General features: G+C 31.4%; 2 protein-coding genes across 5 annotated transcripts in view; one reads left to right on the top strand and one right to left on the bottom strand.

Annotated features, from left to right (window-relative positions):
• The window catches only part of LOC130896809 (fat-like cadherin-related tumor suppressor homolog), a 418,340-nt gene extending 411,801 nt beyond the window's left edge, over positions 1 to 6,539 (top strand). For all 3 annotated transcript variants that reach the window (XM_057805125.1, XM_057805128.1, XM_057805127.1), the window contains one exon: positions 3,816 to 6,539. In XM_057805125.1, coding sequence (XP_057661108.1) covers positions 3,816 to 3,955 — 140 coding nt within the window. In that variant the 3' untranslated portion in view covers positions 3,956 to 6,539. The remainder of the gene's footprint in view (positions 1 to 3,815) is intronic.
• A 3,569-nt stretch (positions 6,540 to 10,108) lies between these two features.
• LOC130896890 (heat shock protein beta-1) overlaps positions 10,109 to 13,177 on the bottom strand; it is a 44,119-nt gene continuing 41,050 nt past the window's right edge. For both annotated transcript variants that reach the window (XM_057805257.1, XM_057805258.1), the window contains one exon: positions 10,109 to 10,797. In XM_057805257.1, coding sequence (XP_057661240.1) covers positions 10,606 to 10,797 — 192 coding nt within the window. In that variant the 3' untranslated portion in view covers positions 10,109 to 10,605. The remainder of the gene's footprint in view (positions 10,798 to 13,177) is intronic.

Genomic DNA, 13,177 nt, shown 5'->3' with positions numbered 1-13,177 from the left:
AATCTCCTCAAAATAATCATTAACTGCCTACATCACCTCTTCATTGTTGGTAAATCTTTGACCACCGAGCCATCTTTACAAGTCTAGGAACAGAAAATAATCCGAGTGGCTTAAATCTGGCGAATAGGGTGCATGAGTCAGCAATTCAAACTTTTATGCATTAATTTTGGCCATTGGTATATCGGATGTGTAAGCTGGTGCATAATCTTGATGAAACAACAGTTTCTTCGCCGCCAAATGCGGCGGTTTTCGCTTTATTTGTTCGCTCAAGCGTTCGTATAATATTCGCCGTTGATAATAATGAAAAAACAGACACCATGAGCTTGTCTGCAGATGGAACAATTTTTGCCTTCTTTTGAACTGGTTTCCCTTTCAAATCCATTGTTTTGATTGTTCTTCTATTTCCTTTCATCCATGGTTACGAAACGGCTGAAAATTTAGCTTTATTTCTGTGAAATATTGTCAAACACTCGATGGATACATCTTCACGTCGCCGTTTTTCTTCCATTATGAGCAAACGCGGCATCCATCTTGCATACAGTTTTCTCATGTCCAAATGATCAGTTAGTATGTGATATTCCGTACTTTTTGAAATGCCTACTAAGTCTGCTACCTCGAACACTTTCAGCCGACGTTCATCATCCAGTACCTCATTGTGGGTTTTCTTCAACATTTCTGGAGTTGTCGACCACTGCGATGCTGGTCTTCGCAGGTCGTACGGACTCGTTTAAACTCTGCTACCCGATATTTTACTAACGATAACGAAGAAGCTGTCTCATCCAGAATAGAATCTAGTTCAGCTTTTATATTGGTTGGGCTAATGCCTTTCAAATAAAAGTATTGGATCACATAACGTCATCTCTAGATCAGGGACCATCTTCGTACTTGCTAATCACTTTTAATTACAAAAAACAAAAGAGATAAATCTCCGAATATATAAAAAGAAATACAAAGTAAGTATTAGACTCCGAACTTAGTCACCAATAATATTCTCATTATCAAGGACAGTATAATGAGAATATTATTAGTTAGGTTAAGCTATTCATTATGATGAAGGTGTTCTGGCTGTTCTAAATGTGCCCCCTAGTTAACTTTAGAAGGATCTAAGCATTAGCATATTTATTTCTACGAACATTATGTCATCCATATATTTGATATTATCAAACATATTAGACATGAGCTCTTTACAACTTGTTGCTTTTTTATTGACAAGAAAGCCATGGATTATTGCTTTAAGGCTGATCCACGCTTATTTTTCTAGTGTGTTCAGTAGCTATGGGAATTTTTTACTGACCATAATTTTTTTTATTTGTGGACCAACAAAATATTAGTTTTATCTTTAGCCACTGACACTTTAGGGAAAGTATTCAACACAAATTGCTTCATGAGGCCTGACGTAGCAAAATATGATCGGACTTCACAATCGGTACATTCTTGACATATTTTCTTACCTGAAACTCGATCTGTTCGGTTCATTAGTGCTGCTTGTATAGTGAAGTGTGTTGGCTCTACTATCCCTTAAGCAAAGATAACACACCACCTTGCATTTCCGTCAGTAAACCTACCATCTTGTAATTCCCTGTCTCTGGCCAGATATACTTTTCAAAATTTAAAGTTTGAAGTACCATTTTAACCTCGAAGTTTTCTGAATCAGCAAGAGGTAGAGATAGAAATATATTTCCATTATGAAGGAGGACTACTTTTTAACTTTTTGCAGAGCTACCCCCCTTAATTCCGTCTGTTAAAACCATTGCTGTTTACAAAAATCTAGAAAATTTTAGTTTTCATTGTAAAATAAATGTACTTAAGCAAACTTTGCTTTGCTATGAATGGAACTTTTGGTTTTAATTGTTATCAATTACTTAATAATCATTTAATAACAAACCCAAAGAATTTTTTTTGTTGACTTATGTTGGTTTCAAGTCTCCTGGTAGTACGTTAATTTTCGACAAGACCTTGTATAAATTTCATTATAAACGTACTACATTATAATTACCTTTCAATATTATTTACCTACTAGCTAATGCTTGTTAATTAATGTCGTATCAGTTGCATAATAGGATCAAATTGAATACCTACTTTTCACGTTTGTTGATCGATTATGAATAATTAATACCAGCTTATAATAATTATTGGATAATAAGCCCCTAATGCGATTATTTGGCTTCAATCGAGTTGTGAACTATCAATTTATCAGCTTAACAAGCACGGATTGGTGGGAATGAAGATAAAAAGCTAAAAAGAAAAACGTGTACAGAGAAATATATTAATGTTTGTCGACCTTTTGTTATTAACTTAATTGATTTAGAATTAATCTTTAATCAGCTGTAGAGTTGCCTATTCTGAAAATATTGTACTTAGTTTGAAGTTAACTAACCTGGATATTAGGGCTTTTCGTAAAACTATATCTTCCTACTATTCTTGGAACAAATGGTTCTGGAACCTAACACAAAACGAGATTTTTATCATAGTTTCCGATAGTTTTCAAATTTGAAATTCAACCTGCACTTTATTTCGTGCGATAATTTTTTTTCATGCTGGTATATTAATAGTTTTATTGTGTTTATTGATCTCTAGTTGTATAAGAAATTTAACGGACTGGATAATTATTATTGAGAATTTATCATTACTAAGTTGGAATTTCTGAAACTGTTGGTTTTATTCATACTGAATACACTGTTTACATAATCACTACACCAACACTCAATTACACTATTTGACGCGCGTTTCGATAACCAAGCTATCGTCTTCAGAGACTGAAGGTTAACTGTTTACCTGTTGGTGTTGTGGTTATGTAAACACTGTATTCAGCCATTCATTGCCAAGTTGAGCCGATAGAACTCATTTTCTTATTTCAATGTTGCGGTAGCGTAAAAAACTGCGAATTATATGAACAAAAAAATATAAAAATCCGCTTCGCTTGCGCATAGGAACTAAAGTTTAACACATTATGAAAAAAATTACATTTTTACTTTCAATTTTTTTTGCTAAGATGTATTCGGAATACGAGAATAGTCTAAAATGTTTCCTACCCCAACCTGAACATGTCAGCATTACTTAAAAAAAAATAACCCTAATGCGGTTGCCTGGCTACCGAGATATACCAAGCAGACAAAAATGTGGCAATTACTACATATTTTGAACCAGATCCCTACTCTCGTGGAATGTCATATCAGCAAAATGAAGGTAAAGCTGAAGGATTAGATGAAGTCTTACCGGAGAAACATTCCAGGACAATCCAGAAGATTTGTAACCAAATCTTCTAAGAAACATGAGGAACTTCTCGAGATGTCCGGAAACGACCTTAGATTGGTGGTAAGTCTTCTGACAGGTCGCTACCCCGTCAAAGACTACCTTAAGACTATAAGCTTAGTGGAGTCTCTTCTCTGCGAATGTCCTGCCCAATACAGTAAAAGGTTTAGATAAGGAAGTAGGACAAAAAAACCTTCAGGAAAGTAGCCTTATCTGGAAGAAGTTTATGTATTTTGGAGGCAGAACAATGGGGTACAAAATATATTTTAAGATATAGGTGCAAAGCGACTCGAAAGCCAAAATGATTACTTAAACATTCTACTAAAATACTAAAACCCAGTTTTCTATGATAGCGTTGTTAACCTCACGGTGATTAGGTTAACTTTTAGCCCTAAGGATAACGATAAACCGAACTAACCGTAAAATTTGTAAAACATTATTTAAGCTTTTATTTACGTTGTTTTACTATTGTTGTGATACTTTATCAAACTTTTATTTGTTTTCAAGTAACATATTTTCATATTATATAATACAATCTTCAATAAATAAATTTACAATTTCAGAAGAGAGACATTCCCTATTGGGTTATGCAAGTAACAGCGACCTCTCGACCAACCTTTGCGAAATAGAAGACTCCGAATGCGAATCTGAACACAAACCTTTGAATAGCTACGTCGGCGGCGTTCAACAAACTTCAGTCTGACAAAAACCCTACACGGGTACGTTACGAAAAACCCGTTTTATTGGATAGTATAAGATGAGTATCACAATGCGACAGGATGACGTTCAATATTATTCGACGTAAATAAATATATATAAATATCGTGATTTAAGGACATTTAGGTAACTAAACCGTATCGGGAATTGAAGAATATACTTAAAAATAATTTATCGTATAGTTGGCATATCACATAGTTCAACAGAGGAATTTTTTTTTGATTAATCTTAGTTCGAATGTATTTATTTCAATCGCATTTAGGTTATTAATTCTATAATAGAAATTCAATTGCCACTGAATCAAATCTGAAACTTAAGCGGTAAGCAGAATGAACGCGAGCGTGACACGCTCTAGACGTTCATAAATGTCAAACATAGCTCAACTTGTTCACAAACTGTGGTAACGTACACAATGATTGAGCTTGTACGCGCTCTTGACTTCGAAGTTAACCAACTTTCTACTTTTCACTCGCTGATCGTTGGTGAACGTTAAAAACATAACCTCACTTTTCTAGTGTAGTTTGTAGTTGCAGATACAGATACAAATACAGATGCAGATAGTTGCAAAATCAGGTTTTCTTATTGAATGTTTTGTTGAGTCCCGATTCATTCTTCTATATTTAAAAAATTCGTCGTTCATTTTAAATTATGTTGAAGTAAATAACTGTAGATATTTCTATTCAAATTGAGGGGTCTCACTCACCACCCATTTAATACAGTAAAGTAAGTATATAATACATTATAAATAAATCAAAATCGTTTAGATTCGCTGGTTCGCAATAAACATAACCTTAAAAGTACATGTATATAAAGAAATCTAAACGGTGATCAAAGATTCTAACTTATTTATAATGTATTATAATTATAGTTACTTTACTGTATGAAATGGGAGGTGGGTGACACCCTAAATTTGAATAGAAATATCTACAGTTACTTCACTGCAATATATGTTACAATGAACGAATTTTTTGAACATAGACGAATGAATCGGGGTTTATGTGATCAATTTTTGAACTTATAGAGCAGAGACTTGTCAAAACATTCAATAAGAAAAAATGATTGTCGATTAGATCAGGAAGTTAATCACCAGTTCTTGTAATAGAATTTTCAAATGGGAAAACGATTCCCTATATTCTGCCAAAGTGTGGTAATCATTATATCTGCTGCTACCTTGCTTTTGAAGTCTGATGTACAGGTTGGTTGTAACACCAAAAGTAACTAGATTACATTACAAAATTGCACTCAATAAAAATGGCACTAAACCGATAATGTTGCAAGTACGACATCTTGTATAAAACAATCAGCTTAACTTCATCTGTCCATGATTTTGATCAAGAGATATTGCGTCTTGCATTGCATTGCACTATGTCAAACGGCCTTGACTAACATTCCTTCATATTTTCTTGTGAAATTAAAATAACTAAAAATAGGTACTTTAATGATACCAAACGTGCTTGTAGGTGTCATCATTAGGTATGATCAACTTGATTATCTACTTGGCAGCTGCAAAAATTTCTTTTTAAGGTATAGTTGAAAAAACTATGTACACACCTCAAGAGGAAAATGCGGTGCCTCTCTTCGCGTCGAATATTAAACTGTATAAAAATATGTTTCTCCTTTGGTATGTAAATAGCTATCAATTCGTGTCAAAATGGAATTTCTATTAAAGATTATATTGTGATAGACTTTTCTAAATGTTTCCCTTTTCATAAAATTCCTCTGTTGAGTGAAAGCTACTTAAAGAAATGTAAATAAAAGGACCTAAATATTTTTGTAATGTTAGTGGAAAATATTTGAAACAAATACAGGGTCCGTGTGTATTTAATCCTATTTAATTTGATTACGCCTTTTATTTGTAGTTTATGGGATTAAATATACCAAACCGTATGTTAATTACCATATTTGGAATTTCGATATTGATGGAAAAAATTTAATTTAAATGTCGGTGTAATAGTGTCACAAATCGAAATTCGAATGGTATACAAGTTTTTTTATGTTTCCTTGATAGTATCATCGCCTTTTGCGTTTTAGTTTTTAGAACTTTTTATATATTCATAATTTTAATTAATAGTCATCGGGTTTTATTATAAATTGACATGAAAATCTCAAACCCATATTTCTAGATTGAATTAATGCTCCAAAAATGTAGTATCTTTGTGAAATTTGTTTTTTTAAGTTGCAGGTATATTTATTGACACTAAATTACTCAAAATTATTTATTAAAAATTGTTTATTACTCACTTAACATTTGAAACTATTATATAAAAAATCACTTTTCATTTTTTTTCAAAGTGATACGCCAATAAGTCATCATTTGAATGTTTTGAAATATATTTTGAAGACAATTTAAACTTATTAAGCATATTAACAAAAATACAATGTATATCGCAATTCAACCAAATTATTATTTATAAATTTAAATAAAACATATTACACTAGGTATTTAATATTCGTTTTGTAGCACATATTGCCTCCCCTTGTTCAAATCATTATATTCACCATAAATGCATATTTATATATAAATTTATTTTTTTCCCTGCTATTATAAAATAATATTATAGATTCAAAAATATTTAAACAATATCGAATAGCATCAATTAATACGAAAATACGAAAATTTTCACATTTACAAAATTTCTAAGATGCAAGATTCAATCTGGTGGGGGATAGATTTTCCAACTACTATTTTTTGGTATCAATTTTAAAATAATAATTTAATTGAAACGTTTTTTTAGATATTTTTATGTGTATATAGACTCACCCAGTCTTTTATAAAAAAATATCACTTCAATTATCGAAGTATCGAATTCAAAGACATTACAGTGTAGAGACAAAATCTCAATATATAATTGTGGAATTTTATTATTATGCAATTATTATTGGATCAGCTGGCAACGTTGTAAACAGAGTGTTCATATTATCGCTATAAACGTAGTTTGAAAATCAACAGTATTGCCAAACTTTGACAAACAAAACGTAAAAGTAAACTCCCAATTACACCAGTCGAGCCACTCGATTGGTTATGTTATGATAACCGCGTGATACCAAAAAAACTTGTCGAAAGTTGTATCTTTGCAATACTTTATCGGACATAACTCGTCATTTATTAATTTATATTGAGACCTATGGTTATGTTAAATAGAATTTTAAAAACTCTGGTACGAGAAACACTTTTTACCCTGAAACTTTGCGATATTGATTGTTGTAATTACAAGTGTCTTAAAACAGCAATTTCCATGGCTTTGTTGTTTACTATATTTTTATGGTTGATGTCTTTAATTGTTAACAAATGCTATTCCTACAAAATTTATGTGTTAGTTCTTCCAGGTGTGAAGCATAGTTTAGGTATGACTGTTGTAGATTCATTATTCCACGGTTGTTTGATTTATTTTATGCAAAGTATTCACGTTTTCATTGTCCAGGTACTAGGTATTTGTAAGTCTTACTAAACTAAGGTATACTTTATTTAAAAAAAACGTCAAACAACAATGTTTCAGTTACAGTGTTTTTTTGTCAATACAAACCGATCAATTAGTGATATATACTGCAGGTGTTCAATCTCGAAAATTTATTGGTAATTCGAAACTAACGGTAAGCCCAAAACTTATTACTACATTAAACATTTTTGGAATCTTCTGTTAAAGATAAATACGAAAACCCAAAACTTGTTTCTGTCGGACGCTTCTGATGGTACAATGAGTTAGTAAGAGTATCTAAATAAAGATTTTTTTCAATTCACTTCCAAATTGTTCTAGTTTTTCAATTAAATTTCTTAAATCTTTCTTTATTTTATTTTCTTAATAAATTGGCCATTATAAGTTATTACTTATGTGTCTCCTAAAGCACTAATTGAAAAGAAAACATAACATAACCTACAAGTACAACCTAAGGATAATTTAAATTAAAATAATCTACTTTTGGCACTCTATACTTATAAATAATTCTACAAATAGCACTGACCGGAATATATTTGGTTGTTAGTTTCTGATAAGTCTAAGATTTTTTAAAGTTAATATTTAATCTTTAGATTAATATTGATTTTTAAAAAAATTTTTGATGTACCTATAGTAAAGTTTAGAGAAGAATTTTCCGCATATATAAGTAAGTAAAGAATTTGACTTTTCGTTGTGATGTCTTTGATTGAATCATACATTTACATTTATTTTTGCTTTCTAAATACTAGAGTTGTATTTTATCTAAGACTGGTGGTTAAAAATTTCTTCGTTTAAATAATATGGATAAGGACTCACTTTGTATAAAAATAGTTAATTAAAATACACTTTCGGTATGATATGAATGTTCTAATAAATAATTATGATAAACAAAATCAAAGTTTCGCTACAGAACTGATTAAAATAGGAAAAATTGTGTTTTGTTCTAAGTATGAATGAAGTAATCTAAAATAATTACATTCATTCCAATATTGATTTTGTTTCTCCTTAGTTTTTTTTATTTCTATTTGTGATAATCCGCATTTATTTTCAGTATGTTTTGTGCAGTTTAATTGTTTTATATTTCACGTTTTTTTCTGAAAAAGACTGTTTTTCATTCCATTATTCAAAAAGTACTGGTAACAATGTATTATTTTCTATATTGCCTCGTAAAATAAAATCTGACAGAACATACTGAAACATTTTTTAATTATTTTTATATGTAAATAATTCCAGTGAAATATATTCAAATTAAGTATTGGTGAATCTTTTTGTAAATTACTAAAATTTATATATTTTCAAATTGAGTTGTTAAATGACATGTGCCTAATAATTAAATATTAAATTATGGCAGCTCAATTCACAACATAAATTTATACTATTTAGCATTTAGAAACATTTAATATATTTTTTTCCTGGTAGCTGCAATATCTATTAGATATATGTAGTATTGCCGTGTAAGTTGTCTTGTCTGGGTTGTGTTCCAAACCATCATTTTCTGTTAAAGATTTTTCATCATAAAACTTGGGATAATTGATTTTTACATGTTGCAATTTCTAGAATAAGTTACTCATACTACAACTATACCACAACTATACCAAGACTTACAATTAAACTGTATGGTTTCCGTGCGGCTTGAAGGACCAGACAATGTAAAAGTTTTGGTGTAATGGTAGTAGAGTCCTACTTATTCTAGGAACATGAATGAATGAAAATAAGATGGAATTTTAAGTTTCTAGTACCATTACTCCTCTATTATTTTATCATAACACTTATAATGATGTTATTTGAGCAGGACCTCCTCTTACGGGATGTTTTTGGTTCTGTTTCAACTTTTGTTTGTTAACTCATTAATTAAATGAATTTGAATACTCCTTTTTGTATTTGTACCACTCATTGGACTTTTTTACCATTAACTATATAAAATTGCTGTAATTTTTACATAAAATGATCAAATAAACTGATTTTTACATATTTGCTGTTTCATTTATTGGATACTTCTTAAAAATTTCTGTTTCATGTCAGTTGTGTGAAACATGAAATAGCCAAAATCTGATTCTTTAGAAGACCATATTATTCATGCTTCTCTAGCTTTAATTGAACATAATTATTTTTTTAACCATGATTCAGTAGTTTTGTTATAAAAATGGATTAGACTTATTAGAACAACGTCGCCAAACTTAGTAAAATTTAAGAAATAAAGTACATTTTGATCCTCAAAGATAGCCAAACAATCCCACTCGCATCCCAGAACACCGAAGCCATGAACTTGCCTGCAAATGGAACAGTCATTACCTTCTTTGGAGCCGGTTCTCCCTTTTCAGTCCATTGTTCGTTCATTATTGATAGCTGCCAAATACTTAACAACGTGGCGTCTTCAATCTTTTAATAGTTTAGTATTCGTAGAGTTGGATTATTGAAACCAAATGTAACTTTAAATTATTATTAAATTCACAGTTTGTTAATTAAATTGTTTTTTAAAAGAAAGTTTGTGAATTGATCTAATTCTATGATATTGTTTGATTGACATATATGTAATTTTTTTTCAGAACTACTAGGGTTTTTTTAGGAAAACTAAAAGTAGTCGGAGTTCGGTATAATCGGTGTTGCCCGCGGGCGATATAACAGCTAGCGGCGGGCCTGTTCAACATTCATTTCATATTTCAGGCCCATGGTTGTTGTACGTGTTAAAATAATAAACGTTCGAATAAATGTAATATTTTATTAACCAAAAAATCATTACAGTTGCACTTACAGTTGCACAGGCCACAATAATTTTGTACACTTGTCGAATTTATAATAAAAACTAAAATAAATGAGTCGAATATAAGAGATTGAAAATAATTTATTTATAGCCTACGAATAATACAAATTTGTTAAACTACGGGGTGAATTTTTTGTAAGTTATTCGACATCGAACTATTATAAATCTTCATGATAATTCAACGAAAATAGTTTCAGTTAGCATAAATAAAGTTGTTAGTTGTTAAACTGTTTTTGATAATATTGAAATTTCACTTTTTTGCGTAACCAAGCTTTGTGAACAGAAATGGCTAGCTTTGAAGTATATGTCTACCAACATTACAGGAATAAATTATTTCAAAAATTGTCAATGCCGTGAATATATCAATTCTAATTGTCATGACGAATCATTGGGGATGTCAGTAAACATATATCTCCACAGCTCTAGAAATTTCATTTTAATTTAGTGTTGAATTGGAATTAATTTTTCACCAGCAGTGATGGCGGGAAGGGGTGCTTCTACTGTCAGTACGCCATCTTTACTCAACGAACTCTTAATGTGTTCGGGATTTGTACCTTTGGGCAGTAAAAATTCCCTATTGTACTCTCTATAGACGGATTTGGATTCGGTTTTCTCCTCATGTTTAGCGTGAACCTGAAAATCATTAAAAATAATCAGATTGTAATTTGGAATTGTAGTAAATACAAGATACAGATTAAATTTTTTGGTGCCGCATTAAAGTAATACTCAGAGCTGGAAGGCTATGAAAAATTTAAACAGTTAATAAAATTTCTAGTGATTTCAACATAGAAGAACGATGCTTCATCATTGGAACTCTTCAAAGATATTTCTAATTAGTTAGGTATCAAGTTCAACTAGAGATTATGATAACTTATTACATTGTCTATCTACTGGTAACTATAGAAAAGCCAAATTGTAAGTAAATTATTTACAATCATTAAAAAATTACTAAGTTGTTGTCAGTTTAACTGCAGTATCCGAAGACAAAAACTTAATTACCGAAACGTGCATTAGAGTACTTATGACTTGGTTTAGTGGTAGTGTAATCAGTGTCTTCAGTTTGGTTTCCACAAAGTTAAAGTTTACGGCGCTGCATCATGTTTCAAGAAACATAAGCCAAGGACAGCTTTATAATCGCAAAGCAAGTCCTCATTAGCAGAAACCATTGAGACACTTCCCATTTAGTAATTAAATAAGGAATGACTTAGAATTCCTTTGTCCTTTATCATTCGACAGGATGGCTCGTTGACCTGAATATTTAGTGATTTCTATTCTGAGACTAGCTTTTAGAGTACTAATAAAGAGTTTTTCATCCTGGCAATGGTTTCCGCTTGAAATACTAATGGATAGAAGCCCATTGACAGGGGTAGTTGGACTGAGAGATCGGCTCCGTCTCGTCCATCTTCAGTTTTTGAGATACAAGGAAAACCATGTCGTTATTAGTCTATTGATTGCGACTTAAGAATACCACAAATCAAAAATACGAAGGTGTCTTGTATAGTCGCAAATTTTTAGTTCCTGCATCCTCCAGAAATCCTATCTGGTTACCTCACATCTTAAGCATGGGTGTTCATGAGCCCCGTGTGCCTGCGAGTAGGTCTTATAAAAACTGCTCTAGACGATATCATACAAGACAGTTCAGAAGAGCATTTGCCGTGGTAGTACCGGTAAAACAGAGTCAGGTCGGTGAATGCTCTACATCGAATAACTGAAATAGGTGTCCATCAACTATTTCCTTCAGTAAACGACTCCAAATTCGAACTTCTATATCACTGAATTTAGACGTTTTCGCTGTACCAAATTTGGTCAATCACTTCATTTCATTTGTGTGAAATTTCATCAGGATCAGATGTGGGTGGTGTACTGAAGTCTTGCCATTATTTTGGCTCCTTATTTTTTATCATTATTTTCTTCCATTCCTGGACTTTTCTCAGTTGCATAGTAGGTGGTAGTGGTCAGTACATTATCTTTTCTTTATTGGTTATAAAATATTCCATGATATACTTTTCGTTTTTACTTTTACTAAAATAAATAAATCATTGTTTTAACGTTGAAATTTACTCATATTTTTATTCCTAGCATATGCCAGGTTGATCACGTGCCAAATTGTTTAAATACCTGCTATCTATTCAACGCTAAACTAAGACACAATTTTGTATGCACACTCTCACTAACATATAAGACATTACGAAGTTCATTGTACTGAATATATATATACTTTAGATGACATTATGATAAAGTTTAACGCTTCCTTATACATTCTAATGCGAAACACATCTTATCATATTAACTATCGTCAGATTGTTATGTGTGACAAAAGAGAAGACATAAAGTCACAGATACCTCGGAAACATTCGGGCAATTTTGGAGCAGAATTTAAATTCCGTCGACGTCTTTCATAATCCAACTTATCACAGCCCAAGGGCCATATTTTCTTCACCAAACACTTCGATAGCCAAAAAGATTGGTAAATGGAAAGTCAGTTTAAGTTAATTAAAAAAAAATATGTATACTAAAAAGTTAACTTTAAAATATTCGTAATATATTAATGAGAACATTGTTTAGCAGCAGTATCTTTTATGTCCACATCAATATTTGTAATGGTCTAATTATACAGGGTGGCGCAATAGAGCATGCACTTATTAAGTATTGGTTGAAAAAATAAATACGTGAAGTATTATTGAAATAAAAGATGTGATGATTAAGTAATTGAAGAAAGTTTATTTTTTAAAAAGAACTTCATCTAAATGACGGCCCTCTTGAAGACGGCACTTCTCCAAACGCGAACGCAGATTTGTGAAAACTCTTGTCAATAAATCCGGTGTGATTGCAGCCATTTATTGGCGAATATTTTCCTTTAGCTGACTGATGTCGCTCGGATTGTTCATGTAGATTTTATATTTCAAGTGTCCCCATAAAGAAAATCAAGACACGTCAAGTCTGGGCTACGTTGGAGCCAAGTGATATCACTTCTTTTGGAAATTAGTCTTGGAGGAAACATCTGTCTCATAAA

This window comes from Diorhabda carinulata, chromosome 7 (genome assembly GCF_026250575.1).
Source record: "Diorhabda carinulata isolate Delta chromosome 7, icDioCari1.1, whole genome shotgun sequence".
Lineage (NCBI taxonomy): Eukaryota > Metazoa > Arthropoda > Insecta > Coleoptera > Chrysomelidae > Diorhabda > Diorhabda carinulata.
Note: the sequence above shows the minus strand (reverse complement) of the source record. Positions and strands in the feature narration are given on the sequence as shown.